Source organism: Gymnodraco acuticeps, unplaced genomic scaffold (genome assembly GCF_902827175.1).
Source record: "Gymnodraco acuticeps unplaced genomic scaffold, fGymAcu1.1, whole genome shotgun sequence".
In the NCBI taxonomy this organism is placed as follows: domain Eukaryota; kingdom Metazoa; phylum Chordata; class Actinopteri; order Perciformes; family Bathydraconidae; genus Gymnodraco; species Gymnodraco acuticeps.
The window spans coordinates 152,074-173,709 of record NW_022989857.1 but is presented as its reverse complement, the minus strand read 5'-3'; the positions used below and the strand labels follow the sequence as shown (position 1 = coordinate 173,709).

The 21,636-nt window shown below is 43.2% G+C and overlaps 2 protein-coding genes across 7 annotated transcripts in view; one reads left to right on the top strand and one right to left on the bottom strand.

The window, feature by feature from the left end:
- Window positions 1–154: 154 nt before the first annotated feature.
- On the bottom strand, window positions 155–11,339 carry taf1c (TATA-box binding protein associated factor, RNA polymerase I subunit C). 3 transcript variants are annotated; one of them, XM_034240154.1, is made up of 15 exons: window positions 10,887–11,339; window positions 9,816–9,927; window positions 8,341–8,390; window positions 8,042–8,137; window positions 6,781–6,848; window positions 6,454–6,704; window positions 4,956–5,087; window positions 4,759–4,876; window positions 4,556–4,627; window positions 4,341–4,476; window positions 3,909–4,037; window positions 3,400–3,577; window positions 2,719–2,856; window positions 879–2,066; window positions 155–770 (listed from the first exon to the last, which is right to left on the bottom strand). In XM_034240154.1, exons 1-15 carry the CDS (start codon window positions 11,013–11,015, stop codon window positions 232–234), a joined length of 3,336 nt encoding a protein of 1,111 aa, XP_034096045.1. In that variant the 5' UTR covers window positions 11,016–11,339; the 3' UTR covers window positions 155–231. The 3 variants fall into 3 exon arrangements, with proteins under 3 accessions (XP_034096045.1, XP_034096051.1, XP_034096038.1); XM_034240160.1 differs by having other exon boundaries at window positions 155–662; XM_034240147.1 differs by having other exon boundaries at window positions 155–2,066.
- LOC117562308 (WD repeat-containing protein 7) overlaps window positions 10,764–21,636 on the top strand; it is a 113,393-nt gene continuing 102,520 nt past the window's right edge. The window contains exons 1-8 of one of the 4 annotated variants that reach the window (XM_034240118.1): window positions 10,764–10,782; window positions 10,865–10,973; window positions 12,906–13,077; window positions 13,329–13,435; window positions 13,684–13,762; window positions 14,144–14,318; window positions 16,076–16,152; window positions 16,567–16,686. In XM_034240118.1, coding sequence (XP_034096009.1) covers window positions 12,919–13,077; window positions 13,329–13,435; window positions 13,684–13,762; window positions 14,144–14,318; window positions 16,076–16,152; window positions 16,567–16,686 — 717 coding nt within the window. In that variant the 5' untranslated portion in view covers window positions 10,764–10,782; window positions 10,865–10,973; window positions 12,906–12,918. Of the gene's footprint in view, window positions 10,783–10,864; window positions 10,995–11,756; window positions 11,920–12,905; window positions 13,078–13,328; window positions 13,436–13,683; window positions 13,763–14,143; window positions 14,319–16,075; window positions 16,153–16,566; window positions 16,687–21,636 lie in introns of those variants that run through there. The other 3 variants (XM_034240126.1, XM_034240110.1, XM_034240135.1) reach the window with 3 other exon arrangements.

Genomic DNA, 21,636 nt, shown 5'->3' with positions numbered 1-21,636 from the left:
TACGACTGGAGAAGCTGACTCAGATAAGGAATTATATGATCGATGATATGAATGATAAATGCGACACGTCGGCGTCTTCTCTGCATACGGCAGTTGTTCTGTATTTCCTTTCTCCTGTAATATGACTTGATAGATTTAAACTCCGCACACTGGCTCTGATTGGTCAGCAGGCGGTGCTTTCACTGAGTTAATCTCGGTTGATCTCTTATCTATAGCATCAGGTAAAAAAAGTTATTTAGCCTTCCCAAACCTGAGCCTCACGCGCCACCAAAGCTTCTGTGTGGACGAGAAAGATCTGTAGTCGTTACCCCTCCCTCTTACCTGCGGTGCGAACAGAGCGCTGAGGTAGTCTTCTTGGGGTTTGCTCCTCCTCACAGTGGCCGGGGTGGAGTCGAGAGGTTTAGGTGTGTTTGGGGGGGCGTTGGTTCTGCTGGGGGTCTGGTTCCCTCGTTGAGAAGTGGGGGTCTGGTTCCCTCGTTGAGAAGTGGGGGTCTGGTTCCCTCGTTGAGAAGTGGGGGTCTGGTTCCCTCGTTGAGAAGTGGGGGTCTGGTTCCCTCGTTGAGAAGTGGGGGTCTGGTTCCCTGGTTGAGAAGTGGGGGTCTGGTTCCCTGGTTGAGAAGTGGGGGTCTGGTTCCCTGGTTGAGAAGTGGGGGTCTGGTTCCCTGGTTGAGAAGTGGGGGTCTGGTTCCCTCGTTGAGAAGTGGGGGTCTGGTTCCCTGGTTGAGAAGTGGGGGTCTGGTTCCCTCGTTGAGAAGTGGGGGTCTGGTTCCCTGGTTGAGAAGTGGGGGTCTGGTTCCCTCGTTGAGAAGTGGGGGTCTGGTTCCCTGGTTGAGAACTGGGGGTCTGGTTCCCTGGTTGAGAAGTTGGGGTCTGGTTCCCTGGTTGAGGCGTGGGGTCTGTTTGACTGGAGGAGGGTGTTGCAGCTCGTGGGATCCCGCTCCCTACAGACCCCTCCGACTGGGACAGCCCCCCCTCGCTGTCGGACCACGCCCCCAAACTGGCGGACGAGGACCATCCGGACAGATCTGAGAAGTCGCTCAGGTCCGACTGGTAGCTCAGAGACGAGCAGAAGCTGCTGGACAGCACCGAGCGCTGACTGGACGCTCTCCTCACCTCCTTCTCCCTCCTCCTCTTCCTCCTCAGAGCCTCCACCTTCTTCTCCCTGTTCAGCCCCAGGTTCTCCACCCACCACGCCTGCCAGGCCCCCTCCCCCTGCCAGGAGACAGTGAAGCGCTCGCTCGTCGGATCCCCCCAGTCGTCAGTATTCACCGCGTCGGGCACCTCCACCACCTCCTGGTCTCCGAGAGAGGCGGAGACGGCGCTGTGAACGAGCAGCGAGCGGTTGGTCATGCACGCTCTGAGGTCCCGCCTCACGTTCTCCACGCGCTCCTTCTCCTCTGAATCCTCTCCTCTCGCTTCATCGTCAGACGACAGGTAGATGAGTTCTTTAGTTGTGATTTTGAAGGGCTGCCTGAGCTGTGGGCGGGGCTTATTCTTGTGACTCTTTTGCATCAATTTCTGCAGCCACTGTTTCCATGTGACCAGAACACCGTCGCTGAGCTTCTGGCTGCCGCTTGTTGTTTCCTCCACACGGCTGGGTTCCTCTGGAATATCAGCTTTTTCTTCACTCACGGTTTCCTCATTCAAACCTGTGTCCAGTCCACTCACGGTTTCATCATTGTCATAGTCATTGACGATGACCTGCAGCTGCAAATTCTTTATGCGGCGGGACTTTCTTGGGGACCAGGACTCGTTAGAGAAAGCGTACATGTCCAGTTCTGGCCGTTCCTCCTCCTGTGTTTCAGCCACAAAGCTCTGCGTCTGAGTCGGGCCGATTATGTCTTCGTCGCTCGATACTTCCGATATGAGCCTCAACGACTGTGGTGGTTGTTGGGCTGGATTTATCTCTGAAATTGTGTTTTTCTCCATAGCTGGTGGAGGGGTGTGCGACTGCTCGTGCTCCAGGATCTGGTAGAAAATATCCCCCGCCTCCGTCAGCTGGAGGATACAGATACACTCCTCGCCCCCTGCCTCTCCTCCTCCTCTCTTCTGGATACAAGTCAGACCTGAATACACAACAAAAAAAGTTCAGCCACGTGTGATTTAAGTAAAAGTCTGGAATATTATGTAGATTATACATCGTACAGTTAGGACAGAGCTCTAACCTGGCACCTCCACTGTGACAGAGTGTGTATACAGCTGTGGAAACATTTTTCAGACCACTGAAAGAAATACTATCATTTTACTATTTATAGCCATGTGTGTAAAATAAAATGTTCTCTAAATGTCTAAAAGGTCAAATCTGTGAAAGTAAAACCAGGTTTTTTCAACAATATTAATGCCTAAAGTATTTTTGAACATTTGTACTGTGATGTTTATAAAATGTACTTTTCTTCTTTGCATCATTTGATTCATAAAAACCCTGCAGTTTTGTTATTTTCATCAGTTCTGATTTTTTGCAGATAAATTCTCAAAATTATAATATTTGTATTTGAAATGAACGAGAAATGATGTCAGTGTTGTAATGTTAATTTCACTACCATATGTTTAGGGTAAATTAGAAATACTGTTTGAACCCCAGAGAGCACTCTCGTCCCGCTCCGAACATATAATGGTCTCAATTCTTCAAAGGAAATGACCAGTTGTATGTTAGTTACTCAAAATTCAAAATTACACATCACAAGTACTTGAATATGACACACACACACACACACACACCTGCTGCCGGTGAGGACAGTCTGCTGGTGGCCAGCTCCAGGCGGTGAGGGAGTTGGACAGGAAGGTGTCTCAGGCTGTCTCTGGGTCTGAGCAGCGCCTGAGGAGGACCCCGACTGGAACAGGCTTCGGCTTTCCCCCCTACACACACACACACACATATATATAAGTGAAGAACTAAACCTGGACACTCAATACACTGTGTTAGAGCCAGTATTTTGTTTTTATAAGAAAGGCCACCTAATCGTGACGTCTGTAGTCAACCAGAGTATAAAAGACTACAATTCCTCTAAAGTGACAGTGATGGGCAACCTGTTAGAAAGACCCCGTCGAGGCAGTTTTTAACGTCCAATTACCCTTCAAGTTATACAAGCCTTAACAAAGAAAGAAAGCAAGAAAGAATACCTAAGTTGTTTGTTATTTGAGTTTTGCCTTTTTATTTTGACTATTGTAAAGGCCTCTTTTCTTTGTTGCATGTGTAAACGTTTGTTATTTTATTTTGAGCAAACCCATTGCATAATATCATCCAAACCATTGGAGGCCAAGCAACTCATCAACTGTAAGTAACACAAATATAAAGGAAAGAAAACGAGTCACAAATGTCTGTTTAAGGCGTCTAGTGGCTTGATAGAAAAATAAGGAAACATTTTACACTTATTTGTAGAAATGTCATATTGCACAGACCTGAGTACTGCAGCAGGGTGATTTCTTGAGAGCTGTGGGAGCCCAGCAGAACCTTAGCGGTCCGGGAGGAGGCGGAGCCAGGGAAAGTGTGACAGAACATTGGTGGAGACTGCATCATGTGATCCCACTTGAGCATGTGCACGCAGGGGAAACGCTCGTCCATGATGTAGGCCGAGTGCTGACAGAGAGACACGGCTAAAGTCAGAGAGAGGACACTAACAAAATATACTTTCTGAAACTGAAACAACACAATTACATCACATAACAGACACAGGCTAATTGTTCAAATATAAACACCAAATATGAGAACCCTGACACCTAGTGGTCTCAGTGAGGTACTGCACATTTCTTGAGCAGAATGAACATTTCTTCAACTTCTATCGTGAAGTATTTGGTGTCTTTGGACGCTTTAGTATCATTAGTATTATTATGTTAAACGAAGTTCTGTGTGTTTAAATAAACTTTGGACAAGCCATCTGTGTCTTATATCCCTGTTAATGTTTCCGTACCTGAGTGGTGATGAGGTGGTGGAAGGGGTGGATGTCTGCCAGGTATCTGGACAGGATGAGTCTCTCTCCACTGCGACATTCGGCGGTGTTGCTGATACGAAACAGAGTGTGATTTGAGACAGGACTCACCTGAGGAGACAGAGGAGGAAGGACAAAGTCAATACATTAAAAAAAACCTTTGTGTTTAGCTGAGATTTTAAAAGAAGATTATTAGGTTTCTTTATGGAACTTGAACTGAAAAGGATAAGAGGTTGGCTGTTATTTCGACTAAATGTAAGAATGAATATATTTACAACACAACTTACAAGATTGATGCATTTAATTCCCTTACAGAAATTAGATCAAAAAGCTACATCTATTTTACTGCAAGTCATCAGTTAGTTGACTTTTACCAAAGTGTCTTATTCATTAACTCTCAACAACACCACTCACCCTGATGTCAGTGAGCTCCACCCCCGTCCTGTCTGCATACACCATCACCCTGGGGTGGGCGGAGAACTCGCACCATCGCCATGATGACTTGGCGTTGAAGTACAGGTTTTCCTCCTCCTCCCGAACCCTCTGCATCCTAAGAGCAAAGGTCACTTTTAGTTCTGATTGGATTTGAAAAAACAACAACACTTTGTCCTCAAACTAATTGTCCTCACCCTCTGCCGACGGTCCACAGGTCTACCGCTCCGCTCTCACTCGCCACCAGAACTTCACCTAGAACATGAGGACTGAACATAAAGCAGATTATCTTTATTTTAACACATGGTCCTAATTTCTTACATTTTCCACATATCAGGAACCTCTCGCCTCTGACCAGTGAGGCCTCGGGGGGGGATTCAACTCCCTGGGTACCACTCACCTGACACTGATGCAGGTGGCGACCTCTTTGGTGTTGACAACTTCCATCAGCTGAGGCTTGTTTCCTTCACTGAACCTCCAGACTCCACACAGGTGATCCGAGCGCACGGCCACACAACCTGGGAACCAAGGCGTGGTCAAATATCCGGAGCCGCATCACACTCCTGATGACATTTCTAAATGCTTTCTGCTGCTTACAGTTGTTGATAAGTGAGGCGGTGCTGATCTGTCTGACGGGGGCCTTCAGCTGGAAGCTCGACAGATTAGAGCTGCTGGTGTTCAAACAGGGGGGGGTCCCTCTGTGCTGCTGCAGCTCCACTCCCTGGAAGTCTGAGGTATTGAGTTAAGGAACAGAAACAAAATGCAACAAGAACACCAAACAGCTTTACACCCACCCCCCACCATTATTTTTGCTACTGTCTTCTGGGTTTGAAACCAAATAGTCTTTCTGCCTAGGAAGGTTGCAAACGGAGTGAAATGACCTAAGTTGCCGCCATGATAACAGCTAGTCAAATTCTTTTGCACTATTTTATCAGTTTTATATATATGTTGCTCTGTTGGAGGAGCCTGTGACTTAAGTTGTTCATTGCCATATCTACACTGTAGCTAATGTGCATGTAAATGACGTAACGAAGTTGCCTTAATTAAGAGGAGTAACACGGTTAATGTCATCGTTCAATTGGATAAATGAATACTTTATTTCATGTTATTTATAATCGTTAAATATGGCATGATTTAATACAGTTTGTTTTACATCTTGGGCCGATATGCGTATGTGTTTCTTGTGCCTAGGAACTAATGTTTGTTCATGTGCTGGTACTGCGTGTTTTGCTGTTACACTGTACAACTCCATGTGGGTTGACGTCTTTTTGAAGCTCTGCTGAGGTCTGTGATAAAGTTTAGTGTGACGGGAGGTCTGTGACGAAGTTATGCAGAAAAGGAACTAAATTAATCTCCTTTCACGACAAGCGGCCAACGAGGTATTTGTTTTGTGTTTTCATTTTCTTGTTTTCATTCATATGTGTAGCACAATATGCTAATGTGTTTGGCTATGTATGCGTGTCATTTCGGTGTTGTAGTTCTCACGGCGTAACGGAAGAGGGAAGGCTACAGGATGAAAACTCCCAAGAAATAAACGCCCGTTTTAAAGAACCGACCTGTGTCTGTGTCGTGAAAAGAGCTACAGTGCACATGACAATAAAGCCTTGAATCTAGTGATAAGAAAAGTAGCTTCAATGCTTCCTTTGTTTTCCCCTTTAGCAATTCACACACTATTGGACCACAACCCTGGGGTGTTTCTCAATCTTGAGTACGCTTGCTTGGTAGCAAATGTCTTCCGAGCATCTTGCTTCAGAAGCGAGGCAAGAATCCTTCCTGGCATTCGGAAAACGAAGAGTGGAACAGGCGAGTAAGTGTGCAGGTGTGCGTCATATGAGAGGCCCCGCCTTACATTGGTACGTGCGCAAAGCATTGTGGGGATTTTAAGGCCCGCGGAGTCTACACATGTGCAGCCTCTAAATTTCTCCTAACGCAGTACGCCGGGCTCGGTAGAATTCCAAGTATGCTGGAGATTGGAACAGTCCTTCGGCGGCACTCGATTACGTAGTATGCTTGAAATAGTGGCTCTGGAGCATCCTTCCTCGACATTGAGAAACACCCCTGGTCTCAAAATGTAAGTATGCAGTCTGCAGGATACTGAGGCAGTCCAGCCCCTGGTTCCCGGGGTAGAGGAGGCAGCCGCTCTGAGAGTCGCTGCTGCTCTGTGAGAAAGGGACGAAGGCCAGAGCGCCCCCTGTGGCTGCTTCAGAGAACAGCATGCGCTCCCTCTGCTCCTTCAGCTCCTCGAACAGCAGGGAGCCAAGCAGGGCGGGGGGCACGGCGGCCAACACGTCCGACAGCATGGAGCCGTACGTGTTCAGCACCTTGGAGGGAAACGACAACGGACGCCTGGACAAAAGATGGGACAAATAAACACAACAATCACACAGCCACAGATATTCACCGGTCAGTCTGCGCCACTCACTTTTTCAACTTTCCCTTTTTGATGAGGCTTTCCATTTTCCTCATGTAGACTGAGTCAATGCGAGACATCTGCAAAACACACCAAACACATCATATTATAACTAGGGGTCGACCGATTATCGGGGCCAATATTCCGCATTTGACCGATTATCGGTATCGTCCTTTTTTAAATCAAATTGCTGATAAAACTTTGGCTCTGATGCGGCCGTTTCTCTGGCTGCAGTCACCACTCTGTGTACACGAGCAATGTCCCGCCCACAGCGCTATCTGATAGGCTATTACTGAAGTGTCAATCAACACTGAAGATTTTCCGGGCGGGAGCCAGCCAGAGAGGCGGGACCTTCTCAGATTACAGGCAGGTGCGAAAGAACGCAGACACAGACTGAAGTTGCAAAAACACCACGATCTTATGATCCAATTCTATCAGTTTCCCAGTTACACAGGGACGCGGGAAGTCAGTCAGAGTTGGGGGTGCGTGCAGTGTCTCGCAGTTTTTCAGGTTGATATGTGAAGCTCATTAGCTAGCCAACATGTATCTAGCAAATGTTTAGCAAAATATTAGAAGTGAGGATACTAGACTAACGTTAGGTCTACTGTAATAGCCTCACTTTTAATAGTTGTAATAGTTAATAGTCCTTATTGGGATGTTATGCTAGATAGACAGGCATTGTTTTGATATAATAAATGAAGCATTATTGTTAGTTAAGCATGTCAGCCTGCAGCCCCACTTCTTGTCTCTCTCTAACTCATTGCAGATGGCTGCACTAAAGAAAAGGGCACAGAGAGGAAACCAGTTGTAAGATGTTTAAAAGTTCATTAAACATAATATATGCTTAAATGCATTTCAAAGAAGTTGTTGGAGTTTGTGTTATTCTACATTTTGACACCAAGATTTTCAGATTTTACTGCAAATGTATATCGGTTCCAAATATCGGTTATCGTCTCCTTTATTATTAATAATCGGTATCGGCCTTGAAAAAGCCATATCAGTCGATCCCTAATTATAACGTCATACAAAGCAAGATCAACAGCTTATTGATTAGTATAGCATGTAAAGATAATGTGGTATCACTATAGGGGAATTGCTCAAAATGGAATTTATGCTTTAAAAGAGCCACGGACCAACTGCAAGGCAGCTAGGGGTCTCACTGCTATTTGCGTCTATTCATATTTTCAACCATACATTTGAAGAACCGTTGGATTGATAAGAAATTAAAGAAATACATGTTATAGAACGTAAAGTATATTCTTGTGAATCTCACCTTTTTCGTTCCTTGTTTGAAGATGAAGTCTTCATTCAGAATTTCGCTCATGCTCCCGAAGGCATCCTGGCAGTGGTCCATGAAGAAGTTCTGCATCTGAAAACAAAGCATGTTCACAAACTTTAAAACACAGAACCAAAATAAGCTTAAAACTGATTTCAGGTCGGCGAGCTTGGATGTGCTTTGAAACACGTCTTCTTAATCTGTGTTGTATATGATAACAGGCATTTAAGGATTAAGACAGACGTCTCTTGAATCTGAGAGGGGGGGTTTGTAAACTGTTGAATTTTCACACTCACATGTTCTGGGAAATCCTGCGGATCTGGAGGCGTCGAAGGCCAGAGGACAGCTGGACAAAATACAAATACACAAACAGATGATTTATTAAATATAAGGGTACTTCAACATAGGGCTGCTCGATTATGGCAAAAATCATAATCTCGATTATTTGGGTCAATAATTGTAATTGCGATTATTAAATGCGATTATTCATTGACTTTGAAAACATCCATTTATTGGAGAAAAAAAATGTGAACATTATGTTTTTAACAGTTGATTACCCTGAACTTTAAGTTTAACTCAACTGAAAAACCCAACAAATGAATTAATAATAATAAAAAAATAATGGATTATTATTTTTTTATTATTAATTTTTTAATTAAACATACTGTTCACATTTTTGTAATCGTTGCAAGCCATAATCGTAATCGCAATTAAAATACGATTAAAATACGATTAATTGAGCAGCCCTACTTCAACATAGAGCTGCCCGATATATCGTGTCGTGACGATAATCGCGATATGTGCATGCGCAATATTCACATCGCGTGGACGTGCGATTTAAAAAAATTGTTTTAGGACTTGCGATATTAAGTAGGCAAATTAACTCAAACACGTCATGTTACAATTATTTTGCTGCCTGCTACAAAAGGAAAACTCGCGCGGCTCTCACGTCAGGGGTACTTGAGTGAGTGACAGGCTCTGCATGCACAGCAAACCACCAATCACAATCAAATCTCCAAAGCAAACGGACCCGGTGATCAAAGGTAAAAACACTGAATAAAGTCGTTCCATGTGTTTCTCCAGGGCAGCTGCTAACCGAGCTAGCTCAGCTTGTTGCTCTAAAATCCTTCATCCGGTTAAATATAGTTAAAAAATACCAATTGTATAGCATTAAAGTTCAAGGAAGGTTTGCGGGAAAAAAACGGTATTTTCTTCGATTCCTGTATGTTTTCATATCGCAAATCGAAATCGAAAAAAAAATCGCAATGTCAGTTTTTTCCAATATCGTGCAGCCCTACTTCAACAGAACTTTGTGTGATCTCACTGTCATTTCATTATTGACTGTCCAATATGTTGGCAGTTGTAAGGCATCTTTTTTTAAACAACAGTACAACAAACATCGGAGACAATTTTAGCCCACGGGCCGTTAGACTGAGCCGTGTAAAGTGTCACTACTCGCCTGGGTTTATAATACACTGTTCATGCGTCTATTACAATATTTCCATTACTAAATAGTACTTTATTGTATAATCTTTTTGTCTTAAGTTATGTTTGTATATATTTGTCTTATTCTTGCAATGTACTTTCACCATTATGTCTATTGCAGTATTACATGTTAGGTACTTTGTCGCATTTCTGGAAAAGATTAGGCTGCAAGTGCCCAAACAAAACATTTGCCTTTTAAATCTGATTTGAAGTCAAGTGTCTCTCCTGCTTCAGCTCTCCAGATGTGGACTGCTGTCTGAGACCTGAATGACCCTCATGGACTCACAGTGTTTGGGGGGCAGGAGGGGAACTGGTGCTGGCTCTGTGTGACGCCATGTCTCCCCTCTGACCTGATGCCTGGAGGTAAAGGTCCAGCTGGAGAGAGGACCAGAGCCACCCTGAAAACACAAACACACCACGAGAAGACTGACATTAAAGGTGACATCTTAGAAAGTCTGATCCTGTTAAGGTAAAAACAAAAAACAGCTCCACACTGGAACATGTCAAAGAAAAACAGTGGATTCAACATTGTTATGATTTTCACAAATAGAATAAAGGTTTAATAACAAATAAAATGTATCATATTTAGGACAATGTAGTCCAGATTTGATTGTCTAAGAAGTATAGGTTTTTGAAGGAGACCTTGTCCAATGTGGTCCTGATGTGAACAAAAGGAGTGACATGTTTTGTATTCTCATTAACAGAATCAGGGTATATGCAGGAATCCTGAAGTCAAATGTAAAACCTTTTAAGACCTTTTTTAAGACCCTTTCCATACATTTTAAGACCTCATCGCCACTTTGAGTTTTAACCGGTTACCTTGGCGACACACTTCACCTCACATTGACTATATACAGTATTGATTGTCCTTCCTCCTTATCTTCAAACCATTTGGACGCAGACTTGCATGTCCCCATAACGATGTTGCTTAGCAACCGGCGTAAACGGGCCTCCGCGCGCTATCAAGCAGTGAGCGCGCGATGTCCTGTTCAGATGACGTCAAACCCAACGGGATGCCATCAATAAACTACACAGAATCACACTGCACACCTACGCAATGATTACATTCAGGCAGACTGTAGAATACAACCTCTTTGGACCATTTATATACTTATTGAAAACAAGCTACAAAATGTAATACCTTGGAAATTGCCGTTTAATACTTTTTAATTTTAATTAATTAATTTTCGCTAAATTGATCAGCTTTTAATACTTTTTAAGACCCCGCGGACACCCTGTAATAGCAGTGACATGTAAGTAAGTACGATGCATGGCTTGAGAATATTTACAAATATGGTTTATATTCATATGTTTTCGTGTGTTTATGTGAAATAGTAGCATTTGACAGCTGACCCACCTGAGGTCGGACTCCGTCGTAGCAGCCCCAGTTTCCTGCACAGTGTTTCAGGACCAAGTCTGGAGGTCCGCAGTTGTAAAACGAAGGGTAAAGTTGCTCTGGGAACTGGTAATCCATTGTATTCGTCATACAAAAATTAACTAAATTATGTAACGTTGTGGGTCCTTATTCCTTCCTTCTCCCAGCGTGTGCGGTAAGGGACAAGTCTGGGCATGTTGTTCTCAGCTAACGCTAACTCACATGCTGTTAGCGAGCGCCAATACATCAATTTCTCTTCTTGTAATCATCATGTCAGGAGTTCAATACCTCAGATTACAACCTGTCCACAAAGAGGCACACAGGGCAGTGCAAAAATTATCAATTAAGTGCTAAATTAGTCTAATTTCCTCTGTTTTTCGCCGAACACGTGCAGACTCCCCACCATGAAGCTCAGTCAGTCTGGCGGCAGCTGGCAACAACAAAACAACACGACTTCCGGTTGTCATTCTTTTTTTTTTTAAACATGAACTATTACTAAAAGAATAGTTAAAAATGTCAAAATGTGTATCTTGACAAATGACATCCGCACGTGACACCCAAGATTAGGAAACAAACAAACAAAACGACAATTTAATAAAGAATCGACTTTCAAAATGGGGTCTATGCTTTTACTTTGAAGTCATGTTATTCGTTATTTTACATTTCAAAATAAAAGCGGAGATTACTAACAACTTGCGGTGTTATTATTATTGTAATTTTTATGTTCAACTGACGAACCTTTGTGCTCATAGGGTAAGAAGTCTATGTGCTATAGGTTGTTTTATTGAACGAGGAACCGTGTCGTGTGCTCCTCGGAAAACGAAAGCTGCAGAATTTTATTATGAAAACACGAAACCGGATGTGGCTCCGGTTGTCAGGTGATCAGCTGACCGAACAGATCGGAGCTAAACAAGACGATAAGAAGGACAATTTCAATTTCATTTTGCCAAGGAGGGAGACGTTCTTCGATAAGCCTTCAATTACAAGGACATGTTCCAGGAGTAATTTAGTTGTGGTACGTATATAAAGCGTTTTCAACATCCTGTTTTGGTTCAGTTAGCCGTTTCGTTACCCCGGAAGCGGCGACATTGCAGGTATAGCGTTAGCGCCTCATAGATCACTGCACCGTTAATCAGTCCTCATCCATGATATTACGATTTTTAGCTTAATTTTTCTCCATAATCTCGTGCTGCTGCTCACTTTCTACTTGGTATCAGTGACCTGCACCTGACTCCATTAAATGTGTCCCCTGTTACTCTGCACGTTGCTGCACAGTCTGCAAACATGCATGCAACGCCAAGGTTAATTATGTAAATGTCTGAACACACACACTGGTGATGTTTTTGATTAACTGCGTGTTGAAGAGTGTGGTCAAAGGATCACAACTGGTGACAGTGACTAGTCGTGACTCATTCATGGTGTAACGCTATTCTATTCCAATCCGTATGCTTGATTGGGATGGATGTAAACAGGGAGAATATTAACATAGCATCAAGCAATGAGCTCATAGAGGACAAGATCAAGACAATAGCAGAAACAATTAACCCTTGCTTTTCAAGATTCAAGATATTTTATTCTCATATGTAGGCCTACAGTATAACATGCAGTTGCACTGTACAATGACATTTGGACCGCTCTCCACATATACATATTAAGAACTATACATACAAACAAACGTATTACATACAAACTAGAAAGAAAAAGGGTAGAGGCATTTTCTAGAAGGTGTGTACAATTCATGTCCCAGAATAAAAGTGCATGATCAAAATAAATAAGATATACAAACAGCAGGGTAGAGTATGGTTTGGAAATATATAAATATGCATAAGTATAGATAGATTAAATTATGATGCATTCATTAATCCCCTAAATAGTGATATGAGCCCTTTTGTTTTGGCTTGGTGTTGCCCAGAGTGAAGTTGTTTCTTTGTCTATCAATCCTTATGCGGGCAATTCAACAAGATCATTGGCTCGTCTCATGTCGTCCCTATCTCCTTCCAGAAACATCTGCATTATGTCGGGGAACAACTTGGTTCTACCCATAGTGCTATGGGGCCGCACCGCTCCCACCCACTGCATCAGCAGCCTGCTGGTGATGGACAACTTCAGCACCATCATCACCGGCTGCCACGACGGACAAATCTGCATCTGGGACATGACGCCTGAGCTGGAGGTACAGATCAGGGCAGAGGTGGTGGTGTGTGCGTTGGTCAAGATGGACTTTATTAATCCCTCGTGGGGAAATTGTTTCTCTGCATTTGACCCATCCTAGTGTTAGGAGCAGTGTGCTGCCATTTTGAACGGCCAGTTGCCAAGCCAAGTCCCTATCGACTTCGCCACCACACACCACTTATTTACTCTGTGTATCTTTAATCTTTTTTATTACCCGTTATATATATTTTTCTTATGTGTTTTCTTCCTCAGATTTGTCCCCGGGCCATGCTGTTTGGTCACACAGCCTCCATCACCTGTCTGGCTAAAGCCAGTGCATGCAGTGACAAACAGTACATCGTCAGCGCATCAGAGAACGGGTGAGTTCAGGCTTTTATTACGCAAACAATTATAATTTTATGTGGCTTTGACTTTATTGATGTCCAAACAATTGTAGACTGTAGAATCGCGACTGTAAACGCCTCCATAGACTTACTTTGTGGCATAATGAAGGGCATTACACTAGTTTATTTAAATGTGCTAAATATTATTGTCGATTACCAAACACACACACACGTGTCATTTCCTACTCATTCATGTTGAACTAACTTTTTGTCTGTGTTTCCAGAGAGATGTGTCTATGGGATGTGAACGATGGACGCTGTATTGAGTTCACCAAGCTGGCCTGTGCTCACACTGGCATACAGGTAGGACTTGAAATGAATATGCCATTCCAGTACTGGCCTAGTCTCATATCATCACTCACAAATGAGCAACAACTGTGATAAAGTAGCTCAAATGTTGACTTCATTTGAACAAACATTCATTTCCACACCAGTACAACAAAGTCCTATCAAACCAACTAGTCTTACTTTCTCTTTTCATTCAGTAGTTATTTCATTTAAATCCTATATTCAGTTTTATAGTCAATATGAAGTTACTGTCCATGTAATTATACACATCCATTGAATATTTCATATTCAAATTGACCCAGGAAAGGGATGGTTTATATTTTTTTGGGTGGGATTTGACTTCCTCCTGTTCCCATCTCTCCTTATATTTCCGTCTCCTATTCTGTATTTCTGTAGTTCTATCGGTTCACCATCGGCACTGAGAAAGAGGGACGTCTGCTTTGCAACGGCCACTACCCAGAAATCCTTGTGGTGGACGCCACCAGCCTGGAGGTGCTGTACTATCTGGTGTCCAAGATCTCCCCCGACTGGATCAGCTCCATGAGCATCATCCGCTCGCACCGCACACAAGGTCAGAGACACAGGATTATATATAGATTCAGATCTGGAACATTATGAGACCTCCGCAAAATACATCTAAAATCTAATCTAACAGTTTCTCTTGTTTTGCTATTTATTGGTTTCAATTGGAGGGAAATGTAACTTAACTTAATTTTTATTTTAAGCTATACACTACTATAAACTAGGGATGGAAACGATTCATCGAATATTCGATATTATTCAAGTATTCAAATATGAGTTATGAATTATTTTTTTTTGGGAGGGGTGCCTAAGTTGATTACATATTATCAAATGGAATAATTCCATGTATGCGACAGTGCCATAGCTAAGTGTGTTAGGTCTAAAGGTGTGTTTTGCTCCGCTCACCGGTCCCTCACAGCGGGCAGAGCTGCAGGTGCTGATCTCTCTCTCTCTCGCGTCCGGTTAGACTTCACTCGCATTTATGTCTAAATCCATCAGATCTAGCTAGTTCTAGCGAATGATACGGCTGCTGCCCCTCCCTACACGCAGATCACGCAGACTCAAACCCAGTGGCGAACCGTGTCTATCACAACTGGACCTTCTGTAGACACACACACCCCCCCCCTCCCCCCCGGCGTTATAATGTCCGTCTTTTCACTGAATTGTCGTCTTGAAAAGGGTACTCACAACAATTCCGCAACAACTTCATCTTCACCTGTTGCTCTTGCCATTTCAACGTTAAAAACAATAAAACGGCATGAATTGCTTCGTCACATTCATCTAGATCCTCTGTCTCGAGCCAGTTAACTAGCGGGCCTTCTAGAATACCCTGGAACCGAGGGGAACTCTGAAAGAATACGCCCATTGGCTACAAATCAATATATGATTGGTTGATCAAACTGTCAGTCCAAACGTACGCTCTCATTCAGTGCAACGGCCAGGGCATTCGATCAAGGATGTAGAATACCTTGTTGAAGGATATTCTACCCAGAGACCCAGAACAAGATCTGATTGGTTGCTTTCTTTTCTAACACAAAACCACTGAAATGCATAGAGCATGGTCCGAGAAGGACAAACAAATCAACGTAACACTGTAATATTACAGATCAACAACACAGATACCATTCTCATTATTCATTTTATATACATTTTATTTATATAATTAAATCGATTTTGTGTTTGTTTTATCTGAGTGTTCCAGGGTATTCTCTGAATACCTTGAAGGCCCTGACGGTTCGCCACTGCTCAAACCTCATCTTATGCCCACATTCCAGCTGAGAGGGTCTTCTCTACAGCTGGCCTGATTGTGAATCGCCTCCGCACGCGCCTCTCCCCTGAGTAGACATGCTCATATTCTTAAACAAGAATGAGTATTGAATATCTGCATTCTGTGCATAGGCCCTGCTATAGGTTGTTGATCTCTGTTGTAATAGGGTTACGTTACCCTAACCCGTTATGTTGTTCGTGTTTGATCCCTCTTTAATTTAAAAACCAAGTTATGTTTTAAGCATGAAAGCTGTAGGCCTATAGCTGTCAATATTTTTCCCACTTTTTTTTCTTTTTTTAGGATATGTACATTTCGGTTAATCGATTAACCATTTTTTGGGGGGTCGAATATTCGAATATACATTTGCTTTTAATTCCCATCCCTACTTTAAACACGTCCCCCAGATTTGAATTGCCTTCTTGGAGGTCTGAACGCTTCTCTTGTGTTATTTTGACCAGTTTTACATTTTGTTGCAAATACATTCTCCAAAGAAGAATATTTGTGTTTAACCACGAGGCCCCCGCTCTGTCTCTGTGTAGAGGACACGGTGGTGGCGGTGTCAGTGACGGGGATTTTGAAGGTTTGGATCATCACATCGGAGGTCAGCAAGATCCAGGTACTCCACCATACAGATATTTGTTCCTTAAAACAATGGTTTAATTTGGTGTTAGTCCTGTATTTCTACTGCCACACTAAACGTGAACACAGTTTTCAGCTTTACTGTCTTTGTTATGAAATTGTTATTGTTTTTTCATAATGACAGTACAATGTGCACATTTTTTAACAACGTTTTTATGTTTATATTTACATATTTTTTAATATATTTAAAATTGAGCCACTGTCAGAAAACCCAATTTCCCCCCGGAATAAAAAAAATTCTATTTCCGATTCTGAAGCGGCCTTTACAGTATTGCTATGACTGTAATTAAGTGTTTCAATACTGTAATAAAAGACCAGTATGCGGATCAAAAGATATATCAGTTGATGTGTGTGCGTGTGTGTTTGTGTGTGTGTGTGTGTGTGTGTGTAGGACCTGGACCCTGTGTTTGAAGAAGAGTCCAAACCCATCTACTGTCAGGGCTGTCAGAGCATCTCCTTCTGCACCTTCACTCAGAGCAGCCTGCTGGTCGTCTGCTCCAAGTACTGGAGGGTAAGAGCCTGCAGTACACCGAGTAATACTACACGACAAGTACCTGCAGTACACCGAGTAATACTACACAACATGTACCTGCAGTACACCGAGTAATACTACACAACATGTACCTGCAGTACACCGAGTAATACTACACGACAAGTACCTGCAGTACACTGAGTAATACTACACGACAAGTACCTGCAGTACACCGAGTAATACTACACAACATGTACCTGCAGTACACCGAGTAATACTACACGACAAGTACCTGCAGTACACTGAGTAATACTACACAACAAGTACCTGCAGTACACCGAGTAATACTACACGACAAGTACCTGCAGTACACCGAGTAATACTACACAACAAGTACCTGCAGTACACCGAGTAATACTACACGACAAGTACCTGCAGTACACCGAGTAATACTACACAACATGTACCTGCAGTACACCGAGTAATACTACACGACAAGTACCTGCAGTACACTGAGTAATACTACACGACAAGTACCTGCAGTACACCGAGTAATACTACACAACAAGTACCTGCAGTACACCGAGTAATACTACACAACAAGTACCTGCAGTACACCGAGTAATACTACACAACAAGTACCTGCAGTACACTGAGTAATACTACACAACAAGTACCTGCAGTACACTGAGTAATACTACACACCAAGTACCTGCAGTAGACTGAGTAATACTACACAACAAGTACCTGCAGTACACCGAGTAATACTACACACCAAGTACCTGCAGTACACCGAGTAATACTACACAACAAGTACCTGCAGTACACCGAGTAATACTACACACCAAGTACCTGCAGTACACCGAGTAATACTACACACCAAGTACCTGCAGTACACCGAGTAATACTACACAACAAGTACCTGCAGTAGACTGAGTAATACTACACACCAAGTACCTGCAGTACACCGAGTAATACTACACAACAAGTACCTGCAGTAGACTGAGTAATACTACACGACAAGTACCTGCAGTACACCGAGTAATACTACACGACAAGTACCTGCAGTACACCGAGTAATACTACACGACAAGTACCTGCAGTACACCGAGTAATACTACACGACAAGTACCTGCAGTACACCGAGTAATACTACACAACAAGTACCTGCAGTACACCGAGTAATACTACACGACAAGTACCTGCAGTACACCAAGTAATACTACACAACAAGTACCTGCAGTACACCGAGTAATACTACACAACAAGTACCTGCAGTACACCAAGTAATACTACACAACAAGTACCTGCAGTACACCAAGTAATACTACACGACAAGTACCTGCAGTACACTGAGTAATACTACACACCAAGTACCTGCAGTACACCGAGTAATACTACACGACAAGTACCTGCAGTACACCGAGTAATACTACACGACAAGTACCTGCAGTACACCGAGTAATACTACACAACAAGTACCTGCAGTACACCGAGTAATACTACACAACAAGTACCTGCAGTACGAGTAATACTACACAACAAGTACCTGCAGTACGAGTAATACTACACACCAAGTACCTGCAGTACACCGAGTAATACTACACACCAAGTACCTGCAGTACACCGAGTTAATACTACACAACAAGTACCTGCAGTACCACCGAGTAATACTACACAACATGTACCTGCAGTACACCGAGTAATACTACACACCAAGTACCTGCAGTACACCGAGTAATACTACACACCAAGTACCTGCAGTACACCGAGTAATACTACACAACAAGTACCTGCAGTACACCGAGTAATACTACACAACATGTACCTGCAGTACACCGAGTAATACTACACACCAAGTACCTGCAGTACACCGAGTAATACTACACAACAAGTACCTGCAGTACACCGAGTAATACTACACAACATGTACCTGCAGTACACCGAGTAATACTACACAACAAGTACCTGCAGTACACCGAGTAATACTACACAACAAGTACCTGCAGTACACTGAGTAATACTACACAACAAGTACCTGCAGTACACCGAGTAATACTACACACCAAGTACCTGCAGTACACCGAGTAATACTACACAACAAGTACCTGCAGTACACCGAGTAATACTACACAACAAGTACCTGCAGTACACCGAGTAATACTACACACCAAGTACCTGCAGTACACCGAGTATACTACACCCAGATACCGACAGTACACCAGTAATACTACCCAAGTACCTGCAGTACACCGAGTAATACTACACAACAAGTACTGCAGTACACCGAGTAATACTACACACCAAGTACCTGCAGTACACCGAGTAATACTACACACCAAGTACCTGCAGTAGACTGAGTAATACTACACAACAAGTACCTGCAGTACACCGAGTAATACTACACACCAAGTACCTGCAGTAGACTGAGTAATACTACACAACAAGTACCTGCAGTAGACTGAGTAATACTACACACCAAGTACCTGCAGTAGACTGAGTAATACTACACAACAAGTACCTGCAGTACACCGAGTAATACTACACAACAAGTACCTGCAGTACACCGAGTAATACTACAAACCAAGTACCTGCAGTACACCGAGTAATACTACACAACAAGTACCTGCAGTACACCGAGTAATACTACACGACAAGTACCTGCAGTACACCGAGTAATACTACACAACAAGTACCTGCAGTACACCGAGTAATACTACACGACAAGTACCTGCAGTACACCGAGTAATACTACACAACAAGTACCTGCAGTACACCGAGTAATACTACACGACAAGTACCTGCAGTACACTGAGTATACTACACAACAAGTACCTGCAGTACACCGAGTAATACTACACGACAAGTACCTGCAGTACACCGAGTAATACTACACAACAAGTACCTGCAGTACACCGAGTAATACTACACGACAAGTACCTGCAGTACACCGAGTAATACTACACGACAAGTACCTGCAGTACACTGAGTAATACTACACGACAAGTACCTGCAGTCCACCGAGTAATACTACACGACAAGTACCTGCAGTACACGAGTAATACTACACACAAGTACCTGCAGTACACCGAGTAATACTACACAACAAGTACCTGCAGTACAACGAGTAATACTACACAACAAGTACCTGCAGTAGACCGAGTAATACTACACACCAAGTACCTGCAGTACACCGAGTAATACTACACAACAAGTACCTGCAGTACACTGAGTAATACTACACGACAAGTACCTGCAGTACACCGAGTAATACTACACACAAGTACCTGCAGTACACGAGTAATACTACACAACAAGTACCTGCAGTACACCGAGTAATACTACACAACAAGTACCTGCAGTAGACTGAGTAATACTACACGACAAGTACCTGCAGTACACCGAGTAATACTACACGACAAGTACCTGCAGTACACTGAGTAATACTACACAACAAGTACCTGCAGTACACCGAGTAATACTACACAAGTACCTGCAGTACACTGAGTAATACTACACGACAAGTACCTGCAGTACAACGAGTAATACTACACACCAAGTACCTGCAGTACAACCGAGTAATACTACACAACAAGTACTGCAGTACACTGAGTAATACTACAACAAGTACCTGCAGTACACCGAGTAATACTACCACAACATGTACCTGCAGTACCCGAGTAATACTAAACGACAAGTACCTGCAGTACACCGAGTAAATACTACACGACAAGTACCTGCAGTACACGAGTAATACTACACGACAAGTACCTGCAGTACACCGAGTAATACTACACACCAAGTACCTGCAGTACACCGAGTAATACTACACGACAAGTACCTGCAGTACACCGAGTAATACTACACGACAAGTACCTGCAGTACACCGAGTAATACTACACGACAAGTACCTGCAGTACACCGAGTAATACTACACGACAAGTACCTGCAGTACAACGAGTAATACTACACGACAAGTACCTGCAGTACACCGAGTAATACTACACGACAAGTACCTGCAGTACACCGAGTAATACTACACGACAAGTACCTGCAGTACACCGAGTAATACTACACGACAAGTACCTGCAGTACACCGAGTAATACTACACGACAAGTACCTGCAGTACACCGAGTAATACTACACAACAAGTACCTGCAGTACACCGAGTAATACACTAAACAAGTACCTGCAGTACAGACCGAGTAATACTACACAACAAGTACCTGCAGTACACCGAGTAATACTACACAACAAGTACCTGCAGTACACCGAGTAACTACTACACAACAAGTACCTGCAGTACACCGAGTATACTACACAACATGTACCGCAGTACACCGAGTTAATACTACACAACAAGTACCTGCAGTACACCGAGTAATACTACACAAACAAGTACCTGCAGTACACCGAGTAATACTACACACCAAGTACCTGCAGTACACCGAGTAATACTACACAACAAGTACCTGCAGTACACCGAGTAATACTACACAACAAGTACCTGCAGTACAACGAGTAATACTACACAACAAGTACCCTGCAGTACACCGAGTATAATACACGACAAGTACCCTGCAGTACACCGAGTAATACTACCCGGACAAGTACCTTGCAGTAGACCGAGTAATACTACACAACAAGTACCTCTGCAGTACACCGAGTAATACTACACACAAGTACCTGCAGTAGACCGAGTAATACTACACAACAAGTACCTGCAGTACAACGAGTAATACTACACAACAAGTACACTGCAAGTACACCGGAGTAATTACTACACGACAAGTACCTGCCAGTACACCGAGTAATACTACACGACAAGTACTGCAGTACACCCGAGTAATACTACACGACAAGTACCTGCAGTACACCGAGTAATACTACACACCAAGTACCTGCAGTACACCGAGTAATACTACACGACAAGTACCTGCAGTACACCGAGTAATACTACACGACAAGTACCTGCAGTACACCGAGTA

Bases quoted from the DNA above. Each gene is read 5' to 3' on its own strand.
- taf1c (XM_034240147.1), bottom strand. From the start codon at position 11,015: ATGACGAATACAATGGATTACCAGTTCCCAGAGCAACTTTACCCTTCG. The intron at 4,477-4,555 runs GTGAGGACAATT...CTTTGCTCTTAG, and splicing joins CTGTGGACCGTCGGCAGAGG to GATGCAGAGGGTTCGGGAGG. The intron at 2,067-2,718 runs GTGTGTGTGTGT...TTGTGTATTCAG, and splicing joins ACTGTCCTCACCGGCAGCAG to GTCTGACTTGTATCCAGAAG.